This window comes from Equus caballus, chromosome 3 (genome assembly GCF_041296265.1).
Source record: "Equus caballus isolate H_3958 breed thoroughbred chromosome 3, TB-T2T, whole genome shotgun sequence".
In the NCBI taxonomy this organism is placed as follows: Eukaryota; Metazoa; Chordata; class Mammalia; order Perissodactyla; family Equidae; genus Equus; species Equus caballus.
In genome coordinates, this window is record NC_091686.1 from 121,524,638 (window position 1) to 121,539,451 (window position 14,814).

Consider the following 14,814-nt stretch of genomic DNA (forward strand, 5'->3'; position numbering starts at 1 on the left):
ATTACTGTATCTTCACAACAACTCCAGAAAGCAGATACTATTATTAACCCCTCCATTTTACAGATGAGAAAACTGAGGCACAGGGAAGTTAAGTAGCTCATCCAAGACACACAGTCAAAAACTGGTGGGGCTGAGGTCAGAACCTAGGGTCCGACTCCAGTCTGTGCTCTAGCGATAGTCTCTCTACGCAGACCTGGCTCACGGCCTCCTCCTGGCTTGTTTATATTTATTACACTGAATTTCAGAAGCAATTATAAAAATCAAGTAAAACTTTACTCAAGATGGCTTTGGAAGGCCATTTCCCTTAACTGCCTGCGTGACCGCAGAGCCAGTCGGACGAGGTATCTTAAACCCTGCCTCTCCCGGGAGGCCATCCATCACCGGACAATGAGAGGCTGCACCAGAGTGGCACCCACTGAACCTGGCTCTGCCTCAGCCCACCGGGAGGCTCCTGAAAAAGAGGTCTCTGAGCAAAGAACGTGTACGAAAAGGGCAAAGGACAGAAACAGACGTTCACAGAAACAGCGATACAACTGTAGGCTCTTACACCCCATAAAAAGATACTCAGTGCCAGTCATAATAAGAGAAATGCAACTAAAACTAGACTAAGATACATTCTTCCCCCATCAGACTGGCAAAAACTCAGTTTGATGACACACTCTGCTGGCCAGACCATCGGGGAAAGACATCGATACACTGATGGAGGGAGTGCAAACTGGAAAACCTCTTCTGAAGAGTGACTTGGCCATACATCAAAACGACAGATGCTTGAGGGCCTACAATGGAAAAAAGAAAGTCTCTTCAACAAATGGTGTTGGGAAAACTGGACAGCCACATGTAAAAGAATGAAGATCGATCATTCTTTTTCACCATTCACAAAAATAAATTCAAAATGGATCAAAGACTTAAAGATTAGGCCTGAAACAATAAGTCTTCTAGAAGAGAATATAGGCAGTACACTCTTTGACATCAGTTTCAAAAGAACCTTTTCGGACACTATAACTCCTCAGTTGAGGGAAACAATAGAAAGAATAAACAAATGGGACTTCATCAGACTAAAGAGTTTCTTCAAGGCAAGGGAAAACAGGATTGAAACAAAAAAACAGCCCACTAATTGGGAAAAAATATTTACAAGCTACTTATCCGACAAAGGATTAATATCCATAATATACAAAGAACTCACACAGCTTAACAACAAAAAAACAAACAACCCGATCAAAAAATGGGCAGAGGACATGAACAGACATTTCTCCAAAGAAGATATAAGTATGGCCAAGAGACAGATGAAAAGATGTTCATCATTGCTAATCATCAGGGAAATGCAAATCAAAACTACACTAAGATATCACCTTACACCCGTTAGATTGGCAAAAATATCCAAAACCAAAAGTGACAAATGTTGGAGAGGTTGTGGAGAAAAAGGAACCCGCATACACTGTTGGTGGGAATGCAAACTAGTGCAGCCACTATGGAAAACAGTATGGAGATTTCTCAAAAAGTTAAAAATAGAAATACCCTATGACCCAGCCATCCCACTACTAGGTATCTACCCTAAGAATCTGAAATGAATCCCAAGAATCCCATGCACCCTATGTTCATCGCAGCATTATTTACAATAGCCAAGACATGGAACCAACCTAAGTGCCCAGTAACTGATGATTGGATAAAGAAGATATGGTATATATACACAATGGAATACTACTCAGCCATAAAAAAGGACCAAATTGTTCCATTCGCATCAACATGGATGGACCTGGAGGGTATTATGTTAAGCAAAATAAGCCAGACAGAGAAAGACGAACTCTGTATGACCCCACTTATAGGTGGAAGTTAGCATATAGACATGGAGAACCGATCAGTGGTTACCAGGGAAAGGGGGGGGGGGTGGGGGGAGGGCACAAAGGGTGAAATGGTGTGCCCACAACATTACTAACAATAATGTACAACTGAAATCTCACAAGGTTGTAATCTATCATAATCTTAATAAAAAAAAAAAATGACAGATGCTTATAACCTTCATGTAAGCAATTACTCTTCCTGGGAATTTAGCCCACAGACTAGCAAAAGTGTGAGATGATGTATGCACAGGGTTAATCATTATAGAACTGTCTGTCACATTAAAAGATTGAAAACAACGCAATAGCCACAAATAGGAGACAGGTGTTTTTTTTAAGTATGGTCTGTTTATACAATGAAATGCTACGTACTGTAAAAAAGAAAAAGGAAACGCTCTATTCTCTAAATTGGAAAGATTTCCAAGATACTTTGTTTAGGCAAAAAAAGGCAAGGCGCAGAACACCATACCTCTTCTGAGAGCTGGGGTGGGGGTGGGGGGGGGTGTGATGGTAATTAAAATCTGCGTTTCTATTTGCCTGCATGTACACAAAGAAATTCTGAAAGGATTCACACAAAATGATTACTCACATACATTGCTGGTAGAAGGATAATTGTACAAGCAAACTTGGAAAACAAATTGTCGAGACCTAGTAACACTGAAGACAGGCGCGTTGCAAACCCAGCCATTCCAGGGTGAGGTCTCCATCCCAGAGAGACGACAGCAGATGAGCCCGGGGATGAGAATGCTCACGCAAACACGGCCCGCGATCGTGAGAGAGCGCCAACACACTCAACGCCGTCAACAGGAGAACAGACATGAACAAACCGGTGGGAAGAGCAGCTGCAGGACCCGTGCGGTGTGAAGCCGTTTACACGGGAATTTTAACCCATGAAAAACAGTATCATTTCTCGTTTCTGAGTACATAACATATGCAAGAAAAAGCACTTTTTTAAAGCATACCTAGATAACAATAAAGACCAAATTCAGGATAAAATTTACCTTTGAGGAGGGAGAGAGAATCAAATAGGGGAGGCAGGTTTTAATTGCATCTGTAGCATTTTAGATCTTGAAAAGAATAAAAGATACATAGTTTAAAAAAAAGTGATTCTTAGGTCCTTAATGAATCTGAATCACTGGGAATCTATGTTTTTAAATCTCTAGGTGATCTGATAAGGCAGCCCCGATCCAATGACAGCATCTGGAAGAAACTAAACTAGGCCATCTCAGGTCTCTGCCGGTTTTAATTTCTTTCTTTTTTTTTTTTAAAGATTTTATTTTTTTTCCTTTTTCTCCCCAAAGCCCCCCGGTGCATAGTTGTATATTCTTCGTTGTGGGTCCTTCTAGTTGTGGCATGTGGGACGCTGCCTCAGCGTGGTTTGATGAGCAGTGCCATGTCCGCGCCCAGGACTCGAACCAACGAAACACTGGGCCGCCTGCAGCGGAGCGCGCGAACTTAACCACTCGGCCACGGGGCCAGCCCCTCTGCTGATTTTAAAAAATTAAACTTCCATAACTGATTGACTAAAACTAGCTCTGTCATCTGACGTTCATTTCTAGTCAAGCCTTCTTAGCTTCTTGTACTGTAATGTATAATGAAAGTAAAGCACAAACATTAAAAAAAGTAATTAATTTAACTCCTTAGGAAAAGATAATTTACCATGTATTATTTACTTCCCTTTTAAGAAATACCAGCAAATGCTAAAGAAGGTTCTTGCAATTAAGCTCCCTCAACAAATGGAGCATCGGTCTATAATGAGCCGAGTGCCTCTGATCTGTAAGTGTCTCACATCTGGGAAATAAGATGTAAGATTATTTCACTCCAACAGCATCCGGCATCTTGAAAACATTTTGTCTTTGTCTATTTGTGAGCTTTACTGTCAGGTCCACGCCATTTCCCAATGAAATAGTAAAATCCAATGACACTCTAGATGACTTCACGTTAGGCCAACGTCATTAAGAAGGGAGCTGTTCTTTAGCATGCATGAAATACTCAATACACTCTAAGAGTAGAGGGAAAAGAGAAGAGAGCCCAGGTTTCTGAGTGGACTTCTTGGTTCCCCAGTAGAGACAGACAAACACAAGAATGCAGAAGGCTGGGTACAGGTGACCAAGAGTGGGGCCAGGTGAAGGAAGCAGACCATGAAGAAAGCTCCTCGTTTGTCTCATCCTTCTTTCCTTCCTTACTGAAGGGATGGCGCTAAGACCAGAGAAGTGAGGAGTAAAAGAGAAAGTGTCAGCTGGCTCAGCAGAATGAATATGAAGTGTGAAGCCGGCCCCCTCTGAGGTCAAGCCCCAGCTCCATCACCCATGGTCTCTGCATCACCCCACCCGCCGAGCCTCGGTCTCTCACTTGTAAAATGAAACAGCTCATAGCAACACCGTTCTCAGGCCGCTGCTCTGAGGATCAAGAGAGAAGGATGGTGGAAAGGAACTCTGGGAACACTAGTGGTTTACATGTAACATGTGAGAGTTCTGTGTCTGGAAGGCTAAGCAAGCTCAGCAGGAGAAATTCCCCATCACAGGATTCCTACTGAAAAAAGAAATGCTCTGCTCAGTCTCCCAGGACACGGATACGAGAAAAGCCACGTCTAGGTATTCTGACTGGCCGACAGACACAATATTGTTATCATCAGTCTGCCCTTTATATTTCCCTGGGGAATAAGAGGGAAGTGAAGCTTTGAATTTTTTTTTTGAGGAAGATTAGCCCTGAGCTAACATCTGCCCCCAATCCTCCTCTTTTTGCTAAGGAAGACTGGCCCTGAGCTAACATCCGTGCCCATTTTCTTCTACTTTATATGTGGGATGCCTGCCACAGCATGGCTTGACAAGCGGTACAGAGGGTCACGCCCAGGACCCAAACTGGGGAACTCCGGGTTGCTGGAGCAGAGAGCGCAAACTTCACCACTGTGCCACCAGGCTGGCCCAAGGCTCGAGGTTTAATGGACACTTGCACATCATGAGAACCATTGGTATAAAATGTTTCATCAGGTTCCCCACCTCCTCCCAATCCTCTTTTCAAAGCAGGTACTAGCAAGCAACGATGGACTAGACGGTTTGGCCCAATCTGCCTGATGAAGACAATTAGGGAAGTAACATAAAATGCACACAGCATCTTCCCAAGAGCGTGAAAGAGCTATTATCACAGCCAGGAATCACTGGGCCATGATCCAGAAGAAGATGGGAATCCAGAGAGGTCGCCTGGCAGCTGGGGCTGCCTTTGCCACCCCAGAGGAGGCAGCTAAGGGCCCAGGCAGCACCGCTAACAGCTCCAGGGGACTAGGGATGAAAGCTGGAGTGCAGGGCATGCCGAGAACGAGGTCTCTGACAAAACACCCACAACTACGATTCGAACCTCAAGGACTGTATCTTGGAGTAAGAGTGAAATTTAAATACAAACCTGCCCTCGAATGGGCTGCAGGCTGAGCTCAAGTTACCTGGGGGCTCTGAGATCTCAAGCCCTGAAATTAGATTAAACTGACTTTGGAGAGCTAATGCCCCCCAACCATGTGGCAGAGGCAAATGGCATGCTCTCTGACAGAGGAAAGCACAGGGCTGAGAACCAAGTTATTCCTATAGGGACAACTGGATACCCGCAAGAGAAAGAATGAAACTGGACCGCTACCTCACACTACCTGCAAAAATTAAATCAAAAGGGATCACAGACTAAGTTTAAGAGGTAACGCTATAAACTATTAGAAGAAAAAAATAAGTGTCAATCTTCAAGATCTTGGATTGAGCAATGGTTTCTTAGATACAACACAAAAGGCAATAAAAAGGAATGAACACTGACACATGCCATGATGTGGACGAGGCTTGAGACCATTGTGCTAAGTGGAAGAAGTCAGTCATGAAAGACCACGCAGTGTATGAGCACATCTCCATGAAATGCTGAGAACCGGTGAAGCAATGGAGGCAGAAAGAAAGCAGAGGAGTGGTTGTTCGGGGCTGGGAGTGGGGGGTGGGGATGGGGCAGTGACTGTTAGCGCACTGAGCAGGGCATTTCTCTTTGAGGCAATGAAAATGTCCTGAAATCAGATTATGGTGATGGTGGCACAACTCTGTGAACATACTAAAAACCACTGAATCATGAGGGGAACGGCATGGGATGTGAAGTACACCTCAGTAAAGCTGTTCTAAGAAAACTGTTGAAACAATTTTTTCCCAACTGTAACGACCAGCATGACCATCAGAGAACCTGGCACACAAGAAGACAAAATGACGTGAACCAGAACAAGCACAACAGATAACAGAAGCAGACCCAGCAAACTCCACCGAAACCACGGTCCAAACAGCCGTGCCTGTTATGTGCTTGTTATGGAGACGAAAGCCAAACAAACGTTCCCAAAAGAAACAACCAGAAACTCTAGAGTTGAAAACTACCACAGTCAGAACTGAGAACCCCGTGAACGGGAACAAACTTAACAGCAGATTCGACACAGCTAAAGATAGAAATAGAGAGCTGGAAAGTAACAAGAAAAAATTAACCCGACTAAAGGGAAAAAAAAGGATATTAAATACAAAGATAAGAAGTAGAATATAGTGAAAAAGTCTAGCATATATTTAAATGTAGTCAGAGGGAAGGGAGGAAGCAGGGCAAAGTTAGACTCTAAGAAAAATGGCTGAAAATTTTTCCTAAAACTTAGAAAGATAACAATCGACAGATTTAAGCAGCCCAGGGAATCCTAAGCAAAATAAATAAAAAAGAATCTACATCCAGACACAATAGAGTGAAACTAGAAAATCAAAGTAAGAGAGAAGGTTCTAAAAGCAGCCTGCAAACAGGAGGCAGACCGCCTCTTGAAGACAAGAGTCACAGTAATGACTGAGAATACTCTGCTATCAAAAACAAAGCATTCAGGTTAATCCATGTTTGCCTGTGCTTGAAGAAAATACAAATTAAAACAAAAACAGATCTCAGAAAAAGCTTTGGCAATAAACAAGGCTCAGAAACAAAACCAACGGCTTACCTTCAGCCACTGTTCGGCCTGCTCCTTGCTCTGGACTGCAAGAACAAGCGGGTCTGTGCCTTGCTGAGTAATTTTCAACTCGTGTTTCTTCTTTTTGCTGTCCTTTGGGATATATGTAATGTTGCACCCTTGGAGCGGCAGTTCCATCTGAGGCTGCTGGTCCTTAGAACTTTTATAGCACTGCATTTAACATGACAAAACAAAGTTGGGTTACGAGGAAGTCCAAACAGGACACTGAGAGGACTCCAGAATAATGAAAACAGGAGCGCTGTCAAGGCATCTGGAGGTCCTTGAACAGTGAGATGCTCGGAGATTGGAAAATGGACCTGCAGACGCTCAGGTATCGCACACAGAGCACTGCTCCTCCCTGACGCTCCACCTCCACGTTCGTGAAGATACGTCGACCCAATCAGCTGAGCAGTTGACTGAGCATCTGTGACCTGGCTCAGCAGGAAATAAAACGTCCCTGCTCTGATGGAGCTTCTGTTCTGGTGAAGCATCTTTGTTAAGGTCCACGAATACAACAGATTAGGTTTGTTGAAACAGCGCAGCCCTCACGCGGGCGGACAATTTGGATACTTTATTCTACAACCTATGTCGTTTGGTATCCGTCTATCTCATCTCTACCCTCTTTCCGAAAGACAAATGAACGATTTTACTAAGAATATAAATATCAACGCATAATAAACAAAAATGCCTGCAAAGGTTTGTTTTCTGGTTGAGCAGAGGATCCAGAACTCATGCTGTTCCATTTATGCACCGACATTCACTCTGAAGATTTCAGTGCGACCATCCCTGCTTAGCCTAGGTAGGTCTGCAAAACCTACAAACAAATCCTGTGCAGAGGTTTCCCCTGCCCTCTGGTTTAACTGTACTGGTGGGGACCAAAATCTTACCTCCTAATGGAAATATGCGGTCTACGAGTTCAGATATCCGGGTCCCAGCTCTGTTACTAATTTATCTGGGTTTCCGGAAGTTTCTTAAGCTTTCTGAGACTGTTTCCTCATTTGTAACATAGTTATTGCTGTTATTTTACTGAATTACATTAAATTATTAGTAATAACAACATCTGCTACCCATCCCTGAGTGTCAACATTCTATGAGGGGTTTCATGCATCTCATTTAACCCTCACAGACACCCGTTTGGAAGATTAGGAAACTGAGGCTCAGCTGGTGAAATAACCTGCCCCAGGCCAGGCAACGGGAAGAGCGGCGGCGCCAGGACCCCTGCCCCAGGCTGCACGAGGGCGAAGCCTGCACCGCGACTCCAGACCCTCTGCTGACGGGGGAACTAATGAACAGAACCTACTTCCAGAAAGGATTATTCTAGAGCCCTTTCCTTTCACAGTTCCAAAACCATGGCTCCTGAGTGGCACATGTATGGAACACACACACTTTTTTTTTAAATTCAACCAATGGTTGCCCTGTCTAAAAAGGAAACAACACACCAAAACCAGTTAACTTCAGATTGTTATGAATGTCCACTGTTTATCAGATTTTTTACAGTCTCAGCAAGTACCAAAAAAAGAAAAAGAAAACTGACAATACTGTGGAAGGAATGAGAAATTTTATAGCTTATAGTTTTCCTCGGGTTAAGTGTCTCCAAATGGATATGTTATCAGCAGTACGGTAACCTGCAGTCTGGAGGGCCCTGCGGGTGGACCCCCAGGAGGCTGACGATACGACAGAGTAGCGTGCCGGGTTTACTAAGGTGCGCCCCTCAGAGCCACACCTGTAGGGCCGGGGAGGCAGCACGACCAGCAGAGGAAGAAGCATGGCTGCAAGGGAGTTCAAACAAAAGGCCCCACCAGGCCTGTGCGGGAGCTTGACGGCGCCAGCAGGATTGTGCCAGGAGGCTGGGCCTTCACGTCCCGGCACCGCATGGAACACAGACCCCCTGGGAAGGGCGCACGATCTCGGGTGAGCTGTCTGCAGGCAGCCATCCCTGCAAGGGTGGGACAAATCCTTCAGTCCTGAAGGGGGATCTGGGGACATCACAGTGTCCAGCACAGAGCTGCCAGGCACGGAGAGGAACAGGTTCTGGAAGTATACACACAAAGGCCACTAATGGTGGTGCCTGTGGGAAGACAGGCAGGGAACATTGTGGGGAGAGCCTGGCTTTCCGTTTTCTACTTATAGTTTTCTGTACCATTTAAACCTAGAAAGGACTTGCTTTATCACTGTTAACTTTTCTTTTTTTTTTTTTGAGGAAGATTAGCCCTGAACTAACATTTGTTGCCAATCCTCCTCTTTTTGCTAAGGAAGACTGGCCCTGAGCTAACATGTGTGCCCATCTTCCTCTACTTTATATGTGGGACACCTGCCACAGCCTGGCTTGACAAATGGTGTTAGGTTCACACCCGGGATCCAAACCAGCGAACCCTGGGCCACTGAAGCAGAACGCATGAACTTAACCTCTGCACCACAGGGCTGGCCCCTTCTTCATGTTTTTAATTCTTTTTATTTTTTTAAAATGTCAACAGGAGTCATCTGGGCAGTTGGATCATAGGTCATTTTTTAACAAAAAAAGCTCATAATAACAATAACTAACTTAGATTCTGTGTTTTATCGGAGAGCTCGCTCTCACACGGTTTTCCACTAATTTCTTCATAACTATTTACAACTGCTCTAAACAGCAGGTGTTATCATCCTGGTTTTGAAGGTGGGGAATCTGGTGGGAGACGGAGGCAAAGGGAGGGAAAGCCGTGGAAGGGAAGACAGCAGCGGGCGAGGAGGGAGCGCTGGCAGGGAGCGAGGACGGGCACCCCACGCACAACGGGCTTCCCTTGGTGCATTTTCAAACTGCTCTTTGAAATGGGAGCCGACTGTATATTTTTAAAACATTCATATAATATATCCACATCTTGTAGCCATTATGTCGGATTATAAATAAGGACCATATTAATCTTTTAAACCTTTTTTTTTTCATTCTTTAAAATTCCCCCACAGCATCATTTTTGGCATATTCTAAATTTGGGAGAAATTCAGGCCACACATGTGGAAAAAATATGTACTCTCATTGTTAAAAAAAAAAAGAACAAAACCATTAATTAAAAAATATGCAGTGTCCTAAGAATCTAGTAAAATAAAATTCCCACAATTCACAGATGAAACTATAAAAAAAGGGTTCTCTGTCATCCGCTCCAGTAAAGTGTGATATATAACATCATAAATTCTCATGTGTTCTGTTTTAATGATACAATTTTTTTTCCTGAGGTTAATCTGAAGAAAAAGCAAAAAGCAAAAACATACTCTAGAATTCCTAATTCCGACAATGAAGCAGGGTTTCTAAAGCTGGAGAGGAAGGAAGGAGGGGGAGGGTGGGCTGACGTCCCACCAGCCTCCCGGGACAGGCCCCGCGGGAATAACACCTACAGCAAAGGGTCTGCGTGCTCCCATCCCCGCTCCTCTGCCACTTACCCCATCGCCCTTCCACCTCTCAGATTTAAGGGAAAAAAAAGAATCAGCCTGCAGCTTTCCAAAAGAATTTCCCTTCCTGGCCACTCTTTCCCTCCAAACCTCGCCCGGCCTGCCTGTCCCACTTCCATGACCTGGCTTTGAGGAATCCACTGACTCACGACAAATGAGAAAATCCATCTGACGACGCCTGGCAAGTCCGAGCATGTGCATTTCCACGGACACAGACCGCAGACACTGGCGGGGAACGATTTTGCCCGCTGCCTGCTGTAGGGGGCTGACGAAACCAGCGGCATGAAAGATGCCGTCACCTCGGCCAGCGCTCGCCGGCAGCCTATTTCGGGCCAGCGCCTGACCGCCGTGAGCTCTCCGGGAGGCGCTGGGGGCTGAGCGCCTCCCTTTCCTCCTCACTGAGGTCAGCGTTGCCTGGATGCAAACGCCATCAAGCCAGACCGCCGACAAAATCCTACGGGCTTTACCCCAGGGCAACCAATTCACAGCGCTTTACCAGCAGCTTGGCGTCTTTGATGACGCAGAGCAGCTTGGTCCACTGGCCAAAGCGCTTTTTCCGCAGCAGGAAGGCGCAGATCTTGGCGTCCTTCACCAGGTCCATGGAAGCCTCCTCGGACGGCCACTGGTGTCGCGTTTTCTTCCCCTTTCCATCCTCCTCCTCTTCATCATACGATTCGTAGGAGCTACTCATCGCATCTGAGTCATAATCTGTAGGCAGGAAGGAAGGAACAGGGCCAGGTTACAAAAATCTTATCTGCACGCTTACCTGCGGGCTCAAGGGCACATTATTACATCATTCAGTGAGGAAGGGCTTTCTGCATTCAGTGTGCTGGGGGAACGTTAATTAGTAAAAATGGGAAAAAATAACTAAGACTTGGGAAGTGGAAACTCAACACAATTTCTACACTGAAGTCACTAGGAATTCTGTATTTACAAAGACCATTTAGACTGCTGAACCCGGGCTGGGCCTCTGCAGACACGGCCTTGTGGAACCCTTGCCACGTTCTCGCGGGGGAACATCATCCCCGTCCTGCAGCGCCTTCCACCAAAGGGAACCCTGGCCCAGAGAAGCGCCCAGCTCTCCACGCCCACACCTTCATGTCACAGTTCTTCCTAGTCAGCACTGTCCTTGTCCCTGGGGCATCGCCACACGCACAAGCCCTTCCTAAGGTCCGAGAGCCAACCCTAGGCCGCCCGTCCCCTTCAGCCATCCTTGGGACGTTCGGAAACATTTACACCCATCTTTCTCGTTCTGTGGTGCATTAACACCCACATACCAGGTTATTTTTGGTTTCCCCAATATATCGCTTTCTCTCTACCTCCAGGTCTTTGCACCTGCTGCTCCCTCACACCGGCCTCCCGCTCATCGCACTCGCGCTCCTGCCCGTGCCTCAACAGATGCTCTCATCTTTCGCGATCCCACTTACCGTCACCTCCTCCACAAGCCCCCTTGAATCACAACATGTCCTGCACTGGACTGAGCTGTGCCCCCAACTTCACGTGTGGAAGCTCTACCCGCGGTGTGACCGCATCTGGAGATCAGACTGTTAGGAGGTACTTACAGTCAAATGGGGTTATATGGGCGGGGTCTTAATCGGATAGGACTGGTGGCCTAGAAGAGGAAGAGAGAGAACTCTCGCTCTCTCCTGGCCACGCGAGGACACAGGGAGACGGTGCCTGTCTGTAAGCCAGGAAGAGAGCCCTCACCAGAACTGGACCTTGCTGGCACCCGAATCTTGCATCCAGCCCCCAGAACTGTGAGGAAATAAACGTGTATTCTTGCGCCACCCAGTCTGCGGGATTTTGTCATGGCAGTCTGAGCCGGCTAGACCCGGGTGAAATGCTGCTCCTCTGTGCATCCATGCCACCCGAGAACAAACGCACCAAGTGTACTGCCATCACCGTTTGCCATCTGTCCCCAACACCATGCCATAAGCCCCTGAGGGGAGGGAGACCACCTTGCTGGATGTGATTGTCCCAGAATGTAACTAATCACACAGGGCAGGTGCACAAATATTTGTAAAAGGAGGAACTATTAGATAAGCTTGTACTCACAAAGGCCTCAGAAAGATGGCTGGCAAATTAAAAGTGTTTAAAATGAATACCAGTGACTGTCAGTATTATTGCTAATTTCAGCCCTGCTGGATGATAAGCTCCTTCAGGCAGAGTCTGATTCACCTTGCATTCCCCTCAACCCCAGGACACATATGGAATACGTTCGCTTTTCAAAACATATTTGAGGAATGAACACCTAAACGACGAATGAATGATAGCTAAGAAGAAACTACCGCTAAAGCAGTTGGTTGCATAACAGCAGAAGCGGCAGGAATGGCAGACCTCATACAGAACAGAGTTCACATTTTCTCACTCATGGCATGCTAGGCTATAACTTGTACTCAATGGTCACTTTAATTTTCTCTCAAAGAGTCACTACTAAGAGGGTGGAATAGAAAGATTGGAAGTTTAAGTTAAATTTTAAACCATGAAAAAGAGGTCAATGAAGGATCTTAAGCAAGAGACTACAGCGACTGAAGAGATAACTCTGGCAACAGCATTGAGAATGGGCTGAAGTTGGGGTGACAGAGAGGCGGGGAGCAGTTAAGAGGCGTCTGCGATAAGGTTGACTAGGATGCTGACTGTGCCAAGAGGAACATGAGGAGGGGTGACTGGAGCAGTGGCTACGGACCTCGGTTACGGATCACTGGGGAGTGACTAAGACAGAACAGTCCAGATTCCCCTTCTGTGCTGCTGCACGTGCACCCTCGCACCCCGCAGCCAGGCTGCTCTTGTCATCTCCACACCCTCCCCAATCCCAACGCGCAGGCACGCACGCACACGCCCCACACACCAGCATCTACGTCCACCCAACGCTCCCGTTTAATGTGGTAGCCACGGGTGGGCATTTAATTTCAAATTCGAATTAAAGTTAAAGAAAACTAAATATCCAGTTCCTCAGTTGCACTGACCACATTTCAAGTCCTCAGCAGTCCCTGGTGGCCACGTGGATGCTGTACTGGAGAACTCAGACAGACAGCAAGTCCATCGTTGCAGAAGTTCTATCAGACGGCGCTGGAGGCGACTAACACGCACAATGCAGTGAGACATGCCACAGAGAGACAGGCCGAGGAGCAGAGCATGCGTGGGACACAGCAAAGACTGAAGAGACCACTTCTGATCTACAGCTTTTATGAGTCATTGCCAACCAGGCAGAAAAGTCTAGAACGAGGAAGATAATGAGCAAAAGCACTGGAAAACATCGAAACATTTAAAAATAGAGTGGATCCTTTCATTTTTCAATAGTATTTACGTGACGGCCACAGAAGCCAAGTCAGTGGCTACCTCTGAGGGGAGGGGAGCTGTGATGAGGAGGGGACGCCGGGGGCTTGAGGGGCTGACAACGTTCTATTCTTGACCTGGGTCATGGGTCACAGATGTTTCGCTTTCTGATAAGTCATTAAGCGTACATTCACATTGTATGCATTTTTTGGCAAATACATTATATTTCACAATAAAAGAGTTTAGCATGGCTGGAATGGAGGTATGTGGAGGGAAGTGGTCGAACATGACACTGAAAACACAGGTGGTGGCCAGACTGTGAAAGGTGAGGTGCTACCCTCTGACCCCATGTAAGCAGAGACTTAAGATGGGCAACGGACAAAACCGTATTTTTTTAGGAAGATCCTGTTCACGGTAGCTTGGAGGACCATGAATCCCTCAGTGCTTAGCTCGCTTTCTAAAACAACAAGTTCAGTAAATATTTAATGAACAAGTGAACAAAAGCATTAACGAATAAATTGGTTATAAATTGGAGAACCACCTTTGATTTCATCGATTCAACAAATATTTATTGAGCACTTACTGTGTGTCACGCAATATTGTTTATTCTTATATCTATATGCCGGGGTCTGAGATCAAGCTTTGAAAAGCCAGGGGCTGCTTCCAATTTACAAAGGGCTTTCACAGCCATCGTCCTGCTGGGCCTCTCAGTCACCCAGAGATGGACGCAGAGCAGCATCCTTATTTCAGGGGAAAGGAAGAATGATGCTGGAAGACCAAGTAACTCACGCCCGACCACATCCCTGACGAGTGACAGAGCCAAAACGTGACTTCAAATTGACAAAGGAGACCATGCCCCCAGCCGCCCTTTGCCTCCTCGGGAACGGGCTGAGATGCACAGCTGAGAATGACAGCAAGTCCACGTTCCGCCTTCTTCTGAGAGAGCAGGACTGACGGGTTCACTTTCGGAAAAACATCAGCCATCTGAACAGGAGACAGAGCAGTCAGGAGGCACAGCCGGGCCTGCAGGAGACCAGCTCTCTGACAGGTCGCTTCAGCGGTTACCCAACAGAGGAGCAGAACCCCTCATTCCTCCTGCCGTGTACCTCCTGGGGGCTCCACCAGAACTTCATGGAGTTTACTGTCTGGGGTGGGGGTTTGGATTACATTAGGGGGTGATGAGGGCGCTGTGAAAAATTAAGACAGACGGAACGGGGAGGAGGGGAAACAATCGCTGAGGCCTTCAGCCCGTGCAGTAGGCGTACAGGCGATCTCGGGGAGAAGGACGGAGGGCACGGGCGGAGA

At 46.4% G+C, this 14,814-nt stretch overlaps 1 protein-coding gene across 9 annotated transcripts in view; it reads right to left on the reverse strand.

Annotated features, from left to right (window-relative positions):
- AFAP1 (actin filament associated protein 1) overlaps nucleotides 1-14,814 on the reverse strand; it is a 162,220-nt gene that overhangs the window by 69,770 nt on the left and 77,636 nt on the right. For all 9 annotated transcript variants that reach the window (XR_002807190.2, XR_002807191.2, XR_011437256.1 and 6 more), the window contains exons 5-6: nucleotides 10,730-10,941; nucleotides 6,805-6,984 (exon numbers count right to left, since the gene is read on the reverse strand). Coding sequence is in view for 4 of the 9 variants with exons in the window: in XM_023638407.2 (XP_023494175.1) it covers nucleotides 6,805-6,984; nucleotides 10,730-10,941 (392 nt within the window). In the remaining 5 variants the exon portion in view is untranslated. The remainder of the gene's footprint in view (nucleotides 1-6,804; nucleotides 6,985-10,729; nucleotides 10,942-14,814) is intronic.